The sequence below is a fragment of the Microcaecilia unicolor genome, chromosome 2 (genome assembly GCF_901765095.1).
Source record: "Microcaecilia unicolor chromosome 2, aMicUni1.1, whole genome shotgun sequence".
Lineage (NCBI taxonomy): Eukaryota > Metazoa > Chordata > Amphibia > Gymnophiona > Siphonopidae > Microcaecilia > Microcaecilia unicolor.
In genome coordinates this window covers 331,523,072-331,543,172 of record NC_044032.1, presented here as the reverse complement: position 1 = coordinate 331,543,172, position 20,101 = coordinate 331,523,072, and the positions used below count along the sequence as shown (strand labels likewise).

Sequence of the window (20,101 nt, the reverse complement as noted above, 5' to 3'; positions counted from 1 at the left end):
GTCCAGTCCGGATCTTCCAGACTGCCAGACCTGCTTGTTTTGTTTGAACCTGCACAGCACCCTTAGTTGCCTGGTGATTGTTGCAGTGAGTCTCAGCTGCTGCTGGGCTTATTAGCCATTTTGAAACCTTTCTGCTTTGCCTTTGCATCGCCTAAGGCCCTGGTATGTTGGTGCTTATTGCACTTCAGCCTAGTTTGATTCCTGTTCTAGTGCCTTGCCTGATTCTGTTTAGTTTATGTGTAGCTTAGCTTGTACTATATAGTAGATGACGGCAGAAAAAGACCTGCACGGTCCATCCAGTCTGCCCAACAAGATAAACTCACATGTGCTACTTTTTGTGTATACCTTACCTTGATTTGTACCTGTCCTTTTCAGGGCACAGACTGTATAAGTCTGCCCAGCACTATCCCCGTCTCTCAACCACCAGCCCCACCTCCCACCACCAGTTCTGGTACTAGTCTTGACTCTTGGTTGTATTTACTGTGTCTTGTTCTGGGTTCTCTGTGTTTCTTGTTTAGTGGCTGCCTGGCAGCTTTCAGTCTGTCTTTTGTTTTTCAGTGTTTTTGTTCCCTGTTCTAGTGGCTGCTTGCAGCTTTCTGTCCTGCCCATTAGCTTAGCCCTTCCTTGTTCTGCTGCTCCTGTATGTTCCTTTCCCCTCTGACCCTCAGTCCTGGATCAGCCTAGTGGGTATCCAGTCCTGCCTTGCCCAGTAAGTCCTGTCAGCCACCTGCAGCCTGGAGCTCAACTCCGGGTGAAAAGTGTCCAAGTGCAGGTGAAGTTTAAGGTACCTGCTCTGCTTTAATCCTGCTTGTTTGCCTCTGCTGCAACTCCAGTCCAGTCTGGGGTCCAGTCCTGTTCTGCCTAGGCTCCGGTGTGGGGTGCTTTTGCCTGCCACTGCCGCTCCTCGGCAGTGGCCCAAGGGCTCACAAACCCTGTTCCAGCTTTGAAAACGTGACAGGTATTTATCATCCTTTCTTCTTCCTCCTTCCCGCTAGTCCTCCAGTGTTTCTATGGCTACCAGCAGCATCAGCAAGTAAAGCAAACTGCCTCTGGCTGGCCCTGCAAGTGTTTCTTCTGCTGTGTCTCACCTCCTTTGACACAACTTCCTGTGTCAGCGTAGGTGGGACACAGCAGAATACCACGCCTTGGTCACACACCAAATACAGAACAAGGGATCACAAATTACTACTACTACTACTATTAGCATTTATATAGCACTACCAGACGCACGCAGCGCTGAACAATTGACATAGAGAGACAGACCCTGCTCAAAGAGCTTACAATCTAGGGAAAACAGACAGACAAGACACTATGGGCAAGGGAATTACAGGGTAAAGAGGAACAGGGAGGAGGACAAATGGGTAGTGGTTAGGAGCCAAAGGCAGCAGTGAAAAGGTGAGCCTTCAGCATAGATTTTAAAAAAGGTAGAGATGGAGCTAGACGTATGGGCTCGGGAAGGCGGTTCCAGGCATAAGGTGCAGCAAGATAAAATGAGCGAAGTCTGGAGTTAGCATTGGAGAAGAAGGGGGACAACAAGAGAGACTTGCTCAGAGAGCGGAGTTCACGGGGAAGAATGTAGGGAGAAATGAGAGAGGAGAGGTAAGGAGAAATTAGATCTTACCTGCTAATTTGCTTTCCTTTAGTCCCTCCGGACCGGACCAGGATTGGACTGTTGGGTTGTGCCCGCCTACCAGCAGGTGGAGACTGAGAAAAAACTCTGACTCTAGAGAGCCAATAGGAGCCCTGGCCATGTGACCTTAGCCTCAGTATTTGAATAACAAAGCAGGAAAGAAAGAAAGAACTTCTGTGTCGTATGGAATCCTAGCAGCCACAAATTCCTCGGCAAAACCGAGTACTAGAGCTCACCAGCAACTCTCACCAGAGAAGTGGTATGGCCCATTTGTATTAGAGCTCGCCAGCAACTCTCACCAGAGGAGTGGCATGGCCCATTCATATTAGAGCTCACCAGCAACTCTCACCAGAGAAGTGGCATGGCCCATTCATATTAGAGCTCACCAGTAACTCTCACCAGAGAAGTGGTATGACTCACTTAAGGTTTCATATATATTCCATCAACTGAGCTCACCAGCAACTCTCACCAAAGAAGTGGTATGACCCATTAAGGTTTTATATATATATATTCCAGCAACTGAGCTCACCAGCAACTCTCGGCAGAGAAGTGGTATGACATATTTAAGGCTTTATATATATTCCAGCAACTGAACTCACCAGCAACTCTCACCAGAGAAGTGGTATGACATATTTAAGGCTTTATATATATTCCAGCAACTGAACTCACCTGCAACTCTCACCAGAGAAGTGGTATGACCCATTAAGGTTTTATATATATTCCAGCAACCGAGCTCACCAGCAACCACCAGAGAAGTGGTATGGACCACGCAAAGTCTTTTTTTTTTTTTTATTTTTTTTTTAAACATTCCACGTGTGGTAAAGGAACGAATACACTTCCAAACTTAATAAAAGAATCTAAAGAGTTGATAGAACATGGGAGGGGCCTGGTCCGGTCCGGAGGGACTAAAGGAAAGCAAATTAGCAGGTAAGATCTAATTTCTCCTTCCTTAGCATCCCTCCGGACCGGACCAGGATTGGACTGTTGGGAAGTACCAAAGCAGTAATCTTACGGGAGGGACAGACATTGAGAATGTGGTAGAGTCCCTGAAGACACCCAAACTAGGATGAATACGAAGCCAAAGCTTGACGATCCAAGAACCGCCAATAAACTAAATAGAATGACTACAAAGCAAAAAAGCTGAGGCTGAAAAGTCCAAGCGACGCTGAACACTGTCCCCTACCAAGTGACCGCTATATATTGTCCCCTACCGCATCAGTGCAGCGGAAAGGACAGAGAGACTCGAGAAAAAACGACTGAAAGAAGGATGACAAAGGTAGAAGCAGAGCCGCCTGGCAACAAAAAACTGCAATGAATCTACCTCAGCTGAGAAAGTGGAAACCGAAATCCTGAAGTACAATACTCCAGATATTGTAGACTATTGCTGACCTAGCAACAGATTGGAAGTATGTAAAGCCTGTCAGTGAAAAAGTACCTGATCACTAGAAGCTAAATAGGTAAAAACAAGAATGCAGTTAAATACTATGCAGAAGAAGAAGGTACCTAAATCCTTGCTGCAAACTAGACTGAAGGTCCAAATAAACTGACAGCCGCTGCAGTTACCCAACATGAAAAAAAAAACATATCTCAGAGCGCAATTCAACTGAGAGAGAAAGAATCATCTGTAGCTGTTGCCTCTGCAGCCAATCACCTGAGACTCTTGTCGTAGACCCCAATTAGTGAAAACGGGAATAAATCAACAGTAGACACTTGTTAGTACCTTTCATCTGTTAGAAACATATAGAAGTCCATAAAACACTACACAGTTCCAGGAACAACATGTATAGAATGTTTGTACGTTTAGGAATCTAGCCAGGTGCTCATGGTCTGGATTGGCCGTGGACAGAAAGGTGGGCTCAATAGGACCTTTGAGCTTTTCCCAGTGTGGAATTACATATGTACTTATGTAGTAGAACTATAAATATACATATATATTTTCACAGATGCAGCCATCAAAAAACTGGTCACTGTGTATATGCTCCCGGCATACCTGCAGGAAGAATGCTCAATCTCAACCACCAGACCACTAGTGAGAATATAGAGGCCAACTGAGCGGAGGGATTCCATCAGAGATAAATATCTGGATACGAGAGGGCATCTATCTCTGCCGCTGACAAGTCTTTTTAGCAAGAGAGTAAGCGAGGCACATGGAAGGTCAGAGCGAAAAGAAATAGTTGTAGAACTGGGACCTCCCCTTAAGGTACTATCCACTGAGAACTTTTTTTTTTTTTTTCTTCAATAGTCACGAAATTGACAGAGTGAAAAGCTGCCCAAAAAAGACTACCAAGACTCCAAAGCGAATGAAGAAAAAATTCCTTCTTGGGAGCTAGAAAGTAAAATTTTACTCTGCAAAATAGAGCAAGGTAATGGCCGAAGGCCCAAGAACATCCAGAGAAAACAGAAAGTGGGACGCTTGTAGAGAAGACAAAAACAGTCTGCGCCAACTTGACTAAACAGAGAGAGAAAAAATAGAAACATGCTATGAAATCTAATGAGATCACACGAGAGCTCAAAAGAGAGCTCAAATGAGAGACCTGGCTACATGCACCCCATAACCTAGGGTGTGCCCGAAATGCACCACCCGTTGCTTGACCTGACAACTCTGCCAATAAGACTGTAATGAACCAGACATCTATGGAAAGGATGAAACGACGAGACGTAGTTTCATGAGCGCCGCTGCTACTACGACCATAACTTAAGAAAAAAGTGCGCGGAGCCGACACGAGACCGAAGAGCAGGGCAAGAAAACTGGTAATGAGGACCTTCTCATCATCCTCATATCATGCACATTACTCCTCCTATACTGAGATGTACTAAGATGTACTGACCCACACCCATAAGAAATGAATGTGGTACTTGCAACCTGGATTGACCACAACTGAGAACAGGATGCTGGGCTTAATGGACTCTTAGACTTTCCCCGTATGACAATACTCATATACTAATAGCAAAAATGCACAGGAAGTGAAAGAATCCTCTTCCAATTGAAAGGAAGGTCTGGAATGGGGACATATAGAATGAAAATGAAAGGATCACCATATGTTGAGCGTGGACTGAGACACACTGGCCTTTAATTTTACCGGATCTCCCCAAACCTCGTATCATGTCATGCCTCCTTCCTCACTGAGATGTACAGAGATGAACAGACGCACACTCACAAGATATGAATGTGGTATTTGCAATCTGGATTGACCCCATCTGAAAACAGGATGGGGACTCTTGGCCTTTCCCATTATGGCAACACTTATGCCCTTATGGCAAAAAATGCACAGAAAATGAGTGAATCTCCTTCCAAGAGAAAAAAACTCTGGAGAGAGGAAGAATAAAATGAAAATGAAAAAGAATAGACTTGGAAAATACCTATTACGGAAAACGTGGTGAATTTGTGCCACAGGAGACAAGACTGTACCTGACGTCAAGAAAGCTTGAAACAAGACCCTAAAATCTGTAAGGAAGAGAAAGGGATAGCAGATGTTATGGATGGTCATACTGGACAAAACCAGAATGTTTACCATGTGCCCAGGCTGAATAGATAGAGGAAACAAAAATACAAGTAGATGGCGTGAGGACCTCCCACTATCCTTAAGTGAGAGAAAATGCAAATTGACCTGATAACTTTACTCCCTAAGTGGACATATATCTTGTAAGTCCTAGAAGAAAACTAAGATAACACATGAGAAACTCCAAGACAGTTGGAAAGTAGAGAAGACGTGAATAAAACATGCCTTCTAAAGCATCTGAGAAAACTGGGTGCTCGGTAGACAGGACTGAGTCTCCTAGAATATGAGAACCATCTGAACCATGTAGCCTATGCAGCTGTCATCTGCTATGCCAAAGAGAACGCATAGCCATGAAAGAAAATTGCTGAAAGGAAGTAAGACCTTATGTCTAGAATTGCAAAGTACGCAACAATTGAGTATCAGACAATGTATCTCATTGCACATGGCATCTGAACCATATAGCCTAGGCTCTAGAGAACGTTTGTTAAGATCTTAAAACACTGTATAAGAACATAGCCACGGAGTAAAACTTCCTGAAAGGAATTAAGATCTTATATCCAGCATTGTAAAGTACCAAACAATGGCACCTGAACCAGATAGCCTATGCCATAGAAAATGTTTGTTAAGTTCTTAAAACACTGTATAACATCATAGCCATAAAGGGAAATGCTTGAAAGGAACTAAGATATTATGGCCAGATTTGTAAAGTACTAATTAATTGACTATTAGACAATGTAGTCCTATTCACCAGGAAATGAGAAAGACACAGAGTGACACACACTGGACCTCCATAAAAACTGCGCTAGACAATAGCAAAGACCTTTCCTCCAAACATCACACACAAGGGAAAGGAATAGGAAATTGGTTATTTTGGAGCTGAGATATAATTTAATTCGCCCCATTGTCTAAAACAGAGAATTCCCGACTGAGCTGCACTTTGAATCGGAGTCTTGCCAAGAACAAAGAAATCGCCAATTGAGCTGCACTTTAATTCACAACATTGCTAGCAACCAAAAAGTCCCCGACAGAGAAAAAACAGAGGGAAAAACAAAATGAGCGCCATTCGCATCGTAACATTTCGTTTTTTTTTTGTTTTTTTTAATAGCTTGAAAAATACATGTAAAAATTAATTGCGGGGAAAATATACTACCAATTGCCCCAACTACCGGAGAAACAATATCTCCTTTCCATTGCACAAACAGCCAAACACAGTAAAAGCAGAAAAACGCTGCCGCGTCAAAGGAAATTGCAGCTGCAGGCAAAACAATGGCGGCCAAGCGCGCCAAAATGAGAAGAATAAAGTTTGGGGGAGAAAACCACTGACCAGACCGACGAAGAAGCAGGAAATCCGTGCCGCTGAAAAACAGATAACCTCCGATGCCGCACAAAACATGGTTTAGCCTCTGGCCCGACAGGAACCGTCAATACAGCTCCCAAGCTATACAGACCTGTCCAAGAGCGAGCACACGCTTAACAGTTCGCGCCTCTCTCTTTTTTTTTTTTTTACAACTACCGCCGCTAACAACACCGGATAGCAGAGGAAAAATAATGAAGATAACAAAAAAAACCGCCGATTAAAGTCACAGACGCTGACTTTTCACTTTTTTTTTTTTTTTTAAATAGCTCCGCCAGAAAAGAAAATAAAGACTCTTCAAACAGAATAAGACAGAAGAGCTACCTGCTCGTTATAAGCCTGGGGAAAGCAAAAACTACTTCCTTTAAATTCCTTTCATTTGAATTAATTTTTTAAATTTTCTTTTACTTGATTTAATTCTTTAAAAACAGCTGCCTATTAAAAGTGGCTGCCTCTCCCAAAGACGGTACACCTTTCCAGAGAAAGGGACGGCCCTTCCCTGCTAAGCCAGGGAGATGGGGAGGAAGGGGGGTGGACTCGAGACACCCGAGTTTAACACCCCAGAGGCTGTCAAAGAAAGAAAAGAAACCCTGTCAAGCCTCTAATTACGATTCCAGGCACAGAAAAAGTATTATAAATATATCTGTAATATCTTATAGAGAAAAAGAGAGAGAGAGACTAATGGGCTCACTTCCTACCTGCTGGGAGACTGAGAAAATACTAAGGTCACATGGCCAGGGCTCCTATTGGCTCTCTAGAGTCAGAGTTTTTTCTCAGTCTCCACCTGCTGGTAGGCGGGCACAACCCAACAGTCCAATCCTGGTCCGGTCCGGAGGGATGCGAAGGAATGAGGGGTTATAGAGTGGATGCATTTACAGGTCAGTAAGAGAAGTTTGAACTGTATACGGAAGCGGACAGGGAGCCAGTGAAGTGACTTGAGAAGTGGGCTAGTGTGGGCATAGAAAGATAAAAATTAATTTGGGAACCTCAAGAATTCAAATTAGGCATGTTCCACAGCATAGAAGAAATGAAAACACAAATGTATTTCCTCTTGTTCTGAAAAAAAAAAAATTACAAAGACATCAGTGTTGCACATTTCCCAAACCTAACGCTAACACAATTCCTCTTTCTCTGTTTTCTCTCTCCCCTTCAGATTTCGTCTTCTCACTCTTCAGTCCTCCACCTATATTTCACTTACCAGTACCCATCTTCTCCTCTCATCCCTACCTCTCCTGTCTCACTCCTTCCCTGGCTTCATATTACCCTTCTCTTTCACCCACTCCCCATTATACAATTCTACCCTCTGTACTTACCATCCTCCTCTCACTCATCTCTCCTTGAGAACTGCTACTGTCTCTCCCCACATTGTTCCACCATGCCAATATCTCCCCCAACCCCTCTCTCTCCTCCACCACTATGATCCAGCATTTCCCTATCCCCTCTCCCTGTCCCTTCCACCCCTATGGTTCAGCAATTCCCAGTCCCTTCTCTCCCCCTTTCCTCCTTATTGTGCCAGGAGACATGGCTACACAAATCCCTAATGCCGCGAGCCTTCCAGTTGATATAGGCAGCAAACTGCACACCAGAAGTGAAAACCTGCTAAGTGTTTACTGCATATACAATCCGGGAAGGAGCAAACCATCAGGGTTTGTGTAGCTGAATCTGTGGATACAGCATGTCTCCCCTTCTCTCTCTCACTTTTCCTCCTCCTCCTCCTCCTATGGTTCACCATCTTCCTCCTCTCTTCCTGCTTTCCATCTTTATAACACCAGGCTTCCCAAGGCAGATTACAGCAGTTAGCATGAACCCATCAAGAAACAGGATACCCTCACTGAAATTTGGCCATCTGTAATATATAGAACAGTGTAGAAAAATGAGCACAAAATACAACATTTACTAGTGCTGTTTCTACCAGCTACAATAATTTTTAAGCTGTTTTAGTGATATTCAATTGTCATTTCATTATATTTATATCTACACTAGTAAAACAGGCCTGTTTCTGACAAATGAAATGGGCGCTAGCAAGGTCTTACCCTTGCTCATACTTCTCCTACTCCCCTCATCCCTGCATTTCTACATTCCTATTTCTTTTATTACTCCAATAATACTCAACTTATTTCTCTACACCAAATACTTTGTAATCCCAATTACTATGTAAGCCGTATTGAACCTGCTTTGAGTGCGAAAGCGCGGGGTACAAATGTAATAAATAAATAAATTTTCCTCGGAGTGTGTATGTTTGAGAGAGTGTGTTTGAGAGTGACTCTATGAGAGAGAGAGAGAGAGAGAGTGAATGTGCGAGTGTATGTATGTGACAGAGAGAGATTGAGACTGCTGGGTGTGAGTGTGTCTCCTCTGTCCCCCCTCCAGCCACCCAGCGATTCTACTTTCTCCCTTGTCCTCCCCCAGCCACCCACCGATGCTGTTCTTTCCCCTGCTCCCCCCTCCAGCCACCCACCGAGTCTCCTCTGTCTCCTGCTCCCCCTCCAGCCACCAGCGATTCTCCTTTGTCCCCTGCCCCCTCTCCAGCCACCCAGCGATTCTCTTATGTCCCCTGCCCCCCCTCCAGGCACCCAGCGATTCTCCTTCCCCTTACAGCACCACACTGCCCAAATCTCTGCCCCTCCGCCAACCGCCCAACCTCCGCTGCCATGCACAGCTCAGCGTGCATGCCCACTGAACGGTAGAGCCAATCGCCACCGTGCGCCCGCCCTCCCACCTGTGGTTGGTCAGTGCTGCTTGTGTCGTACCCGGAAGTACGCTGATGTCACTTCAGGAGATGGATACAGCTTTAGAGAGAGCACGAATGTTTCAAGGCTTCTCTTTCTCAGCTTCAGAACATTGGAGGTGCGTTTTATTATATAGGATATGAGACGTTTTCAAATAAATTGAAAAGCTATTAAAAAATAATAAAATTTTATCTTCCACCTTTTAAGGCACTGCCTATCCAACAAGAACAGCTTTAGACTTTTTACAGGTGGACCAAGCATAGGCAGTCCCTTATTTCTAATGATCTTTTGGCTATTGTTTTCAATAGCGTTTACTATTGTTTTGGGTCAAAGGTCTAGATAGCCTCCCCTGTTTCCTGCAGCATCCCTCCTCGCTCCCTGCCCCCCCTGCAGCCACCCATGTCCAGCGACCCTCCTCTCCCTCTGCAGCCACGCATGTGCAGCATCCCTCCTCGCTCCCTGCCCCCCCTGCAGCCACCCATGTCCAGCGACCCTCCTCTCCCCCTGCCCCCCTGCAGCCACCCATGTCCATCAACCCTCCTCTCCCCCTGCAGCGTCCCTCCTGTCTCCCCTGCCCCCCCTGCAGCCACCCATCTGATCTCAGGACCCCCTCCCCACCAACCCTCCTCTCCCCCTGCAGCCACGCATGTGCAGCGGCCCTCCTCTCTCCCCTGCCCCCCTGCAGCCACCATGTCCAGCAACCCTCCTCTACCCCTGTAGTTACCCATGTGCAGCGACTCTCCTCTCCCCTGCCCCCCTGCAGCCACCCATGTCCAACGACCCACCTCGCTCCCCTGCCCCCCCTGCAGCCACCCATGTCCAGCGACCCTCCTCTCCCCCTGCCCCCCTGCAGCCACCCATGTCCATCAACCCTCCTCTCCCCCTGCAGCGTCCCTCCTGTCTCCCCTGCCCCCCCTGCAGCCACCCATCTGATCTCAGGACCCCCTCCCCACCAACCCTCCTCTCCCCCTGCAGCCACGCATGTGCAGCGGCCCTCCTCTCTCCCCTGCCCCCCTGCAGCCACCATGTCCAGCAACCCTCCTCTACCCCTGTAGTTACCCATGTGCAGCGACTCTCCTCTCCCCTGCCCCCCTGCAGCCACCCATGTCCAATGACCCACCTCGCTCCCCTGCCCCCCCTGCAGCCACCCATGTCCAGCGACCCTCCTCTCCCCCTGCCCCTCTGCAGTGTCCCTTCTATCTCCCCTGCAGCCACCCATCTGGTCTCAGGACCCCCTCCCCACCTCCCTCTTCCCTGCCCCCCCCCGCAGCCATCTATGTCCAGCGACCCTTCTCTCCCCCTGCAGCCACCCATGTCCAGCGACCCTCCCCTCCTCCCTCGGTGTATCACCCAAGCCCCTCCCTCCCTCAGGCACATCAACCCCCTCTCCACCCTCAGCCGCCAATACTAACGCTGTCCGGCCGCTGCTGCTTCTCCTGTTGAGCAGCAGCAGCCAGTACAAAAAGAGAAAAGCAAAAAAAAGATTTTAAACCTGAAACACGGCTCCGTAGACAGCCATCTGGCATTGGCTGTCGTCTCTGCAGCCGCTCCTCCTCTCCCCTCTGACGTCGCTGCGCTCCTCCAGGGTCTTCCTCCAGGGGCAGGGGAGAGGAGAAGCGACTGCAGAGACGACAACCAATGCCAGATGGCTGTCTACGGAGGCACGTTTCAGGTTTAAAATCTTTCTTTTTGTTTTTTTTTGTACTGGCCGCTGCTGCTCAACAGGAGAAGCAGCAGTGGCCGGAAAGCGTTAGTATTGGCAGCTGTGGGTGGCGAGGGGGTTGATGTGCCCGAGGGGGGGGGGGGGTAGGGGCTTGGGTGAGGCGCCGGGGGAGGGGCTTGGGTGATGCGCCGAGGGAGGGGGGTAGGGGCTTGGGTGATGCGCTGGGGCAGAGGGCCTTGGGCGATCCGATTCGGTGAGTGTCAGTGCTCCACCCTTGACATCATCACGTTGTGATGCGAGGGCGGGGCAGACACTCATGGGGAAAAAGCAATCTACACAACTACATCTTCCGGTTTCAGGCTGCCTTCCGGCTTCATTAGAACGTTGGAGGTGCATTTTATATAGAGAGACTAGCCGTTGAGCCCGTTAAAATGGGCTAGTATGGGGTTTTTCCAAGGCCCCCTCCCCTCGCCGCTGTAGGTCCACCCTCCCCCCCCCCCGGATTCGCCGCCGCCACCCCTCCACCCGGCCTGGGCCCTCACTTCGCTATTGAACTTACGTCGCCAAAACGCAGCAGGCAGATCAGCAAAGCTCCCATTGGCCTTCCTTCTCTGCCTGTGTCCCGCCCTCGTGTGACGTAACGTCGGCGAGGGCGGGACACAGGCAAGGAAGGAAGGCCGACAGGAGCTCAGCTGATCTGCCTGCTACGTGTCGGCAATGTAAGTTCAATACCGAAGAGAGTACTCAGGCCGGGTGGAGGGGGGCGGCGGTGGCGACCTCGGAGGGGGGGGAGCGGTAGCGACATCGGCGGTTCCCTCCCTCCCCTTCGCGCAGTTTCCCTCTCTGTCCTGCCCTCGTCATCACGTATTGACGCGGGGGCGGGACAGAGAGGGAAGTCTCTACTGCACATTTGCGGGTGAGTACGGTCACTCACCATTTATATGTTTGATATGCATACATGTCAATGCATCCCCATTAAAATGAGTATCCATTATAGAACACACATATAAACATACACACACACTTTATACATGCAAAAATGGTTCTTATAAAATTGGATTAAAAAAAGGCCCAGCTGCAAAGGTTAGTACTTTAAATGGTTAAAAATACCATTTTGGATTACCACACTAGATGTATTAGGTGGAAAGAAGAGCAAGAGCAAACGACAGCAAGCATGGTTAAAGGGTAAAGTGAAAGAAGCTATTAGAGCCAAACAACATCTTTCAGATTATGGAAAAAAAGATCTGAATGAAGAAAACAAGAAGCAACATAAACACTGGCAAGTTAGGTGCAAAGCACTGCTAGAGAAAGCCAAAACAGAATATGAAGAGAAACTTGCCTCAGAGGCAAAAACTAACAGTAATAATTTTTTCAGGTATATAAGAAAGTCTGTGAGGGACTCTGTGGGACTGTTAGAACATCAAGAAGTAAAAGGGGCACTCAGGGATGACAGAATCATAGCAGACAGACTTAATGAATTATTTGCCTCAATCTTTACTGAAGAAGAAGTAAGAGATCTATCTACCTGTACCAAAGATGGTTTTCAAGGGTGACAATGCAGAGGAACCTGGAAGATGTACTGAGTCAAATCGACAAATTAAAGAGTAGTATATCACCTGGGCCGGATGATATACACCCCAGGGTACAGAAAGAACTCAAATATGAAATATCTGCTGTTAGTAATCTGTAACCTGTCATTAAAATCGCCTGTAGTACCTGAAGATTAGAGGGTGGCCAATGTAATGCCTATTTTTAAAAAGGGATTCGGGATGATCTGGGAAATTAAGAGACCAGTAAGCCTGATGTCAGTGCTGGGCAAAATAGTGGAAACTATTATAAAGAATAAAATCACTGAACACATACACAAACATGCTTTAATGGGACAGAGTCAACATGAATTCAGCCAAGGGAAGTCTTGCCTCACCAATTTGCTTTATTTCTTTGAATGCTTGAATAAACATGTGGATAAAGGTGAGCCAGTTGATGTAGTGTTCACAGGAAGTGTTTGACAAAGTCCCTCATGAGAGACTCCTGAGAAAATTAAAGAGTCATGGGACTAGAGACAATGTTCTATTGTGGATTAGGAATTGGTTATTGGAAACAAAACAGAGGATAGGGTTAAATGTCCAATTCTCTCAGTGGAAGAGGGTGAATAGTGGAGTGCCCCAGGTATCTGAACTGGTACCAGCGCTATTTGACATATTTATTAATGATCTAGAAATGGGAACAATGAGTGAGGTGATTAAATTTGCAGATAACACAAAACTCTTCTGCAATTTTAAGTTGTTAAAATGCATGCAGATTGTGAAAAATTGCAGGAAGACCATAGGAAGTTGGAAGACTGGGCATCCAAATGGCAGATGAGATTTAATGCAAACAAGTGCAAAGTGATGCTCATTATGTTTATGTTTATTATTACATTTTAAATGCCACCTTTCTAATCAAAGACAAAGCAGTTTACAAAGGAAAACTAAAAATCAATTAAAAGGAACCCCAAAGTTGGATAGGAAAGAGTCAATCAGTCAAGACAGCAATCTGTCAATCGACTAAACCCTCCTAACACCTGTCCGCCAATGGCTCAAGCAGCTGTCACATGGGGTGAGATACCAAAAAAATAACCAAATGGGACTTAAACCATGAAAAAGGAAGTTTAGATCTCAGAATAATCCAATAATACAAATCATAGTTATTTGATTGTGGGTTCTACCCTAGGAGTCAACACCCAAGAACAAGATCTAGGTGTCATTGTGGACAATATGCTGAAATCTTCTGCCCAGAGTGTGGTGGCAGCCAAAAAAGCAAACAGAATGCTAGGTATTATTAGGAAAATGATAGAAAATAAGAAAGAATATTATTATGCCTCTGTATCGCTCCATGGTATGACCACCCCTTGAGTACTGTGTGCAAAAGTTTATCGCTTATATGCAATAACCAATGAGCATGCAAATTAATGCCACATTAAAAAGTGTGCACTGTGAGGAAAAAAATCAGTGCACACCATGGAAGTAATCTGCAGCTCATTGCTAAAATGTTCCCCTTCCTGTTAGTGTGTGAGTGGTGACTGGTGACTGGTTCACATACTTACAGCAAGGGGACATTAAATAAAAAAGCCACCAGGTCTGCATTCCTTCCCTCCTTCCCCCAACACCATAAAAATTAGTCTGGCAGCCCCCCTTCCCCTGACACACTAAGTACTAAGGTAGTCTAGAGGCCCCCCCAACCCAAACTACCCTCCCTAACATTAAAAAAAAATAAATCTCTGTAGTCTAGTGCACTCTCTCCCCTCCCAGAAATACTCAGACCCTCCCCACCCACCTCAAAAAGTCAAAAGGCAGGAATGATGCCCATTCACTCCTGCCTCCAGTGCCACCATCATTCAATATGGTGGGCACCTGACCCCTAGTGATTCATCTGAGGAAGTTACATGGAAATGCTTTTAAAACAAATAGGAGGAAATATTTTTCCACTCAACGAATAGTTAAGCTCTGGAACTCTTTGCCAGAGGATGTTGTAACAGCGGTTAGCGTATCTGGGTTTTAAAAAGGTTTGGACAAATTCCTGGAGGAAAAGTCCATAGTCTGCTATTGAGGAAGACATGGGAAGCAACTGCTTGCCCTGGAATTTGTAGCATGAGTGTTGCCACGATTTGGGTTTCTGCCAGGTTTTCTGACCTGATTTGGCCACTGTTTGGAAAACAGGATACTGGGCTAGATGGACCATTGGTCTGACCCAGTACGGCTACTCTTATGTTCTTATTCTGATGCAATGCTAGGGAATCAGTCTATCAAATAAAACAAACAAGGTACACTGACCCTTAGACTAACAGAAATTTATTTATTTTTTATATCAAGGAAAGGGGAGATCAGATATGAAATAACTCATGCTACATCTTAAAGCTGGAACTAGGAGCTCGTGGGATAATGGGGCTGGAACTGGGGGCTGAAAGAGGAGGCAGAAAGAGAGAGAGAGATCCTGGATGGAAGGAAGAGAGAGGGAGGGCAGACCCTGGATGGATGGGAGAGGGAGGGCAGATGGTGGATAGGAGCAGAGAGAGGGGGGCAGATCTTGGATGGAAGGGAGAGAAAGGGCAGACCCTAGAGGGAAGGGGGAGAGAGAGAGAGGGCAGACAGGGCAGATGGTGGATGAAAGGGGCAGAGATAGAAAGCAAACGCTGGATGGAAGGGAGAGAAAGGGCAGATAGTGGTTGGAAGGGGCAGAGGGAGAGAGGACAGATGGTGGATGGAAGGGACAGGGAGAGAGGGGGCAGACACTAGATGGAGGGAGCACAGAAAGAGAGCGGGCAGACACTGGATGGCAGGGGCAGGGAGAGAAAGAAAACAAACACTGGATGGCAGGGAGAGAGAGAAGACAGATGCTGAATGGAAGGGAGAGCGTGAAGAGAAGATGAGGAAAGGAGAAAACAGAGATGAGAAACTGTAAATAAATTTTTTTTTTCTTTAGGATAAAGTAGTATTGTAACTGTGCTAATAACTTAATAAATGTTTATAAATAGAAAATGGAAATAAGGTAATCTTTTTATTGGACTCATTTTAATACAATTTGACTAACTTTCGGAGACCAAAACCCCCTTCCTCAGGTCAGGATAGGATACTGTAACAGCAGTATACTGTATTGACCTGAGGACAGAGGTTTTGGCCTCTGAAAGCTAAACGTATTAGTCCAATAAAATGGTATTATCTTATTTTGTGTATTTCTATTTGTTAATTTGTAAAGTGGTGATTGGTATTTGTTATTTTTTTTTTCAAATATACATCTGCTATCTTTATATTTTGCACAGTGCTAAGGGACATACATCACTATCACTATTTCTGTGGTGTTGCATTGTATGCAGAATCTGGCTTCTTGGGGGTTCAGTTTAATTTTTGTCTAAATATTTCTATTTTTAGTTTGTGGTCACTTATTCTATAGTGGATTAGGGTATATCTATGTCTGTGAAAAAGGCATGGCTTTCTGTTGGCACTGACTGTGCAGGATCGACCTGTACTATTCTGGCTGGTTTAGTTTTACAATAGGTGAATTGATGTCCTAGTGCTCACGGCAGTGTTTAAGATGTTTCCTTTTCCTAGGTACGCCCTTGTGTGGCTGGTAGAAATGACTGCTTATGGTATGGCAGAATTGCTCTGTAGGTCCTCAGTGTTTTTTATTCTCAGTATACCTAGTACTGGATTTTGGAGGGGGGGGGGGAGTGTTCAAAAATGATTGGCCCTAGGTGTCAAATACCCTAGGTACTACTGCTTTTATCCAGTATTTCCCTCCTGACCCCTGCAGAGCAAAGTCAGAGCCCGTCCCCCTTTTTTTTTCTGGCTGATTTGAAATGTGCAATATGGCCCTCTATGTGAAAAGTTTGGCAACCGCTATTATACAGCATGATGTCTGGTATCAATTTATTATAAACAAAGGCACTCAGGGCCGGTCTTAGCAAGTGCGGGGCCCTATGCAGACCAATTTGGTGGGGCCCCATCCTAGCCCCGCCCCACTGTAGCCCCGCCCCCACCCTAGCTCCGCCCCATTGATACGATTATTCCATTTTTAGAACATTTTATAATGAAATTTCAAATAACGACAAATGAAGCTAAACTTGTACAAAAAAACTGATTGAAATAATAAGCACAATGCTATCATGAAACCTCCCCTCCCCAGAAATTATTCAGTTCAAGTCCACTACAATTAGTAGTTCCAATTCTCATAACAAAGGAGAATAAAGGAAAAATATTAAGAAAAGATTCAGTACTTTCAAATTCCCCTATTACTCTGTAACCTATATATGCAATAAAATAAAAATGAAATGAAAAGATATACAATAAAATTAAGTGATGTGTAAAATATAATGTACAATATAAAAACATATAGACCACCAAGGTATTAAAATTGTTTTAAAATATATACCACAACTCTCTGACTCAAGAAGACTCCGACTCTGTCTGTCATCCATAATTGTCTGACAACACACAGAAAAAAAATAAGTAAAAATAAAATAGACACAATTAATACCTTATACACCAATATACCAGCCATATGGAAAATGCAGACCGTCAACAATATGAAGCTAGCAAGGGATCATAATACCACAATTCTCATGTAGAGCCACAAATCACCCTTTTATAGGTAGTGTGTCATGATTTAGGCTCTACACCCTTTCTGATGTTTGGTGCCACCTTAGTAAGGCCAACACACTATCTCTCCACTGCAAAACACTGTACACAAACTTGTGCAAAAACACACTCATAACCTTAACAAACCATAAACAGCACTAATTCCAAGGACAGGACAAGCTACAACCTTATGCGTGGCGTGGAAAGGCAACTGTAATTACACCGGACTCTAAAACACCAGTGCACAACCTAGTGAAAAAAAAACAAACAAAAAGGGCTGCAAACTATACGCTAGCAGAATACTGTACCTTCCTTGATCACACCTGAAAAACACATGAAGGCAAAATACTGAACTGGAAAGTTACCTCAAGAAGTCAGACTCAGCATGCAGCAATACTACAAACGTTGAAACTTACTTGAAAAATATCACAGATGCACATTTCCAAAAACTATTCAAATTACAGCCCACCAGATAGAACAAATGTGGGGACTAAACTTCCATCCAATATCCTATTAGTGTCCCAAACATATATATTCACTGCAGGGTTTACAAATTTTTATAGTCATCCAAATTATTTTCGGGGTTCATCAGATCTAACTGCCTCTCACATCCATCTGAACAGTTATGTTCTTTGCGTCACAAGCGCAATGGTGTGGTGCAAATCCTCATTGAATCCCCTTCTTATCATTCATATCACACTGTTTAATTTCCAAGTCGTATAATTTATGTAATCCAGCAAAACTGTTTTTAATAATAAAATATGCCCAACATATCTCAGTGCATAAAATTATCTTTAAATGACGGCAGCTTGTAAACGCTAGGGAACCCCAACCATTTCCAAAAACTGACATATTCCAATTAATAAATCCTGAATAAAATAGTTTTTTTCTACCTTTGTTGTCTGGTAACTTCGTTTTTCTGATCATGCTGGCTCAGTATCCGATTGTGCTGCTATCTGTCCTCTTAACTCCGTTTCCAGGGCTTCCTTTCCATTTATTTCTTTACTTTCCGCCTTTCTTCTTCATTTCTTGCCCTACATCCGTAAGTAAAAGCTGGGTCCTCTGCAGACTTGACTGTCCAGTGGATCCAGCTTCTGCCTATTTTCTATATCCATGTGCACTTTTTCTCCTCTCTTCCTTTTCCCTCACCTCATCGCCTTCCTCACTCTTCCCTCGCCTCCATCCATGTCCAGCATTTCTTCTCTCTCCTCCATCCACCCATGTCCAGCAACCCTCCTATCCCCCCCTGCCATCCATCTATGTCCAGCAACCCCCCCTATCCCCTCTGCCATCCACCTATGTCCAGAAACCCCCCTCCCCGGCCATCCACCCATGTCCAGCGACTCTCCTGTCCTCCCTGCCAGCCCCTGCCATCCACCTATGTCCAAAATCCCCCCTCCCCTCCATCCACCCATGTCCAGTGACCCTCCTGTCCCCCCTGCCATCCACCTATGTCCAGAAACCCCCCTTCCCTGCCATCCACCCATGTCCAGCGACCCTCCTGTCCCCCCTGCCATCCACCTATGTCCAACCCCCCCTCCCCTGCCATCTACCCATGTCCAGTAACCCCCCCCCCCGTCCCCCATGCCCTCCACCCTTGTCCAGCACGAGACTCGTTTCCCTGCTCCCCCTCCAGGCACCTGAGCCCCCCTCCCATCCGAGCCCCCCCCCCCCCCCCCCCGCCAAACGACCCTCTTCTGCCACCCGACCCGGCCGGCACCTCACCTGACCCAACATTTAAAAAAAAATCTTCAAGCGGCGATGCCTGCGTCTGACTAGAAGAAGAAAAACCGCTTCGCGGTTCGTCCACTGGCCGGCCTTCCCTCATGTCCAGGGCGGGCGCGCAGCGGCAGTCCGGCGGCGAGGCAGAGCTGAGGCGCGCCGCACGGGGCCCCCTAAAGCGCGGGGCCCTATGCGGCCGCCTCAGTCGCCTCTGCCTAAGACCGGCCCTGAAGGCACTGTTACATTTCAGTTAGTTATTGATTATTCAGTACAGCTACAGCTAATGTAATCTACTGAATAGTCCTAACCTGATAGGGATAAATATCAATTTCATATTTAGTGCATTCGTACATGATCTTCCTTCCCATAGGTGCCAACATTTCAAAATGATTGTAGCGTCAAGCACAATACAAATTACCTTTCCCTGGACACAATGAAGGAGTTTGCTAATTTGCTCAATACTGATGGTGTTGTGCCACCCACAGAACTGACCTCTACGTTCCTGACCCGTTGCTCTCTCTTGGACAGAATTGTGAAAGACAGAGCATATTTGCCATCCTGTCACAGCTGGCACAAAAGAGCTTCTGTTCCAGACTGTTCCTGAAATGTAAATCGATTGCTAGCATCTAGGGCGAGAACCCCCGGTACATGAAACCCACAGGCAAAGAGAAGCCAAGCACAAGGAAACCCAATTAAAAAAATCCCAACCCCTCTAAATTAGACCCCATGCTTGATTCCATGCAGTCTCGCCCCTTGACCCTGTTGTGATCGCTGTCACAGACGTGGCAGTTTGATGAAAGCGCCGGAAGAGATACAGACATGCTACTTACATGCGGACCTAGGACTCCCCTCTCTCCGCGGCTCTGCATCCCAGGGTAGTCGCAGTGTACTCGAGGTACGTGTAACTCGGCGAAAAGATGACGAGTGGGATCTTCTGATTAGACTCAGCCCACAATAGCCCTGCAGCTCAGCAGTCCCACCCCCAGTCAAGACAAGAGCTGCCCACATTCCTTAGCAAGAGAAGGCAGGGCAGTTTAAGATTATTTTCCTCCGATGCGAAGAACCAGATGAATTCATTTCCCTGAAACCTATCATTTTTGCGGTGTAAATCTGTTGTGATGTGGCCGGGCATTTTTCATGCTCCTTTCCCTAGACCTGATGTTTGTAGAGTTGTGACAGGACCCCAGACAGAGCAAGCTCTGTTTTCCTGTAGACAAATGAGGGTAAGATTGAACAAGCTGCAGGCTATATATAGCAATAGTGCAGCATATGTGGGTATGAATTATAGGGTCCAAAATTCCTCCCTTCCTCTTCACCCCCAATAAATGTATTGCATTTTAATTCTGTTTTTCCAATTAAATTTCACCCTAGTCAATTCTGGTTTGAATGA

The 20,101-nt window shown here is 45.9% G+C and overlaps 1 protein-coding gene across 1 annotated transcript in view; it reads right to left on the bottom strand.

The window, feature by feature from the left end:
• The window catches only part of GNE (glucosamine (UDP-N-acetyl)-2-epimerase/N-acetylmannosamine kinase), a 497,606-nt gene extending 477,985 nt beyond the window's left edge, over window positions 1–19,621 (bottom strand). The window contains exon 1 of the mRNA XM_030194355.1: window positions 19,542–19,621. Coding sequence (XP_030050215.1) covers window positions 19,542–19,580 — 39 coding nt within the window. The 5' untranslated portion in view covers window positions 19,581–19,621. The remainder of the gene's footprint in view (window positions 1–19,541) is intronic.
• Window positions 19,622–20,101: the final 480 nt, after the last annotated feature.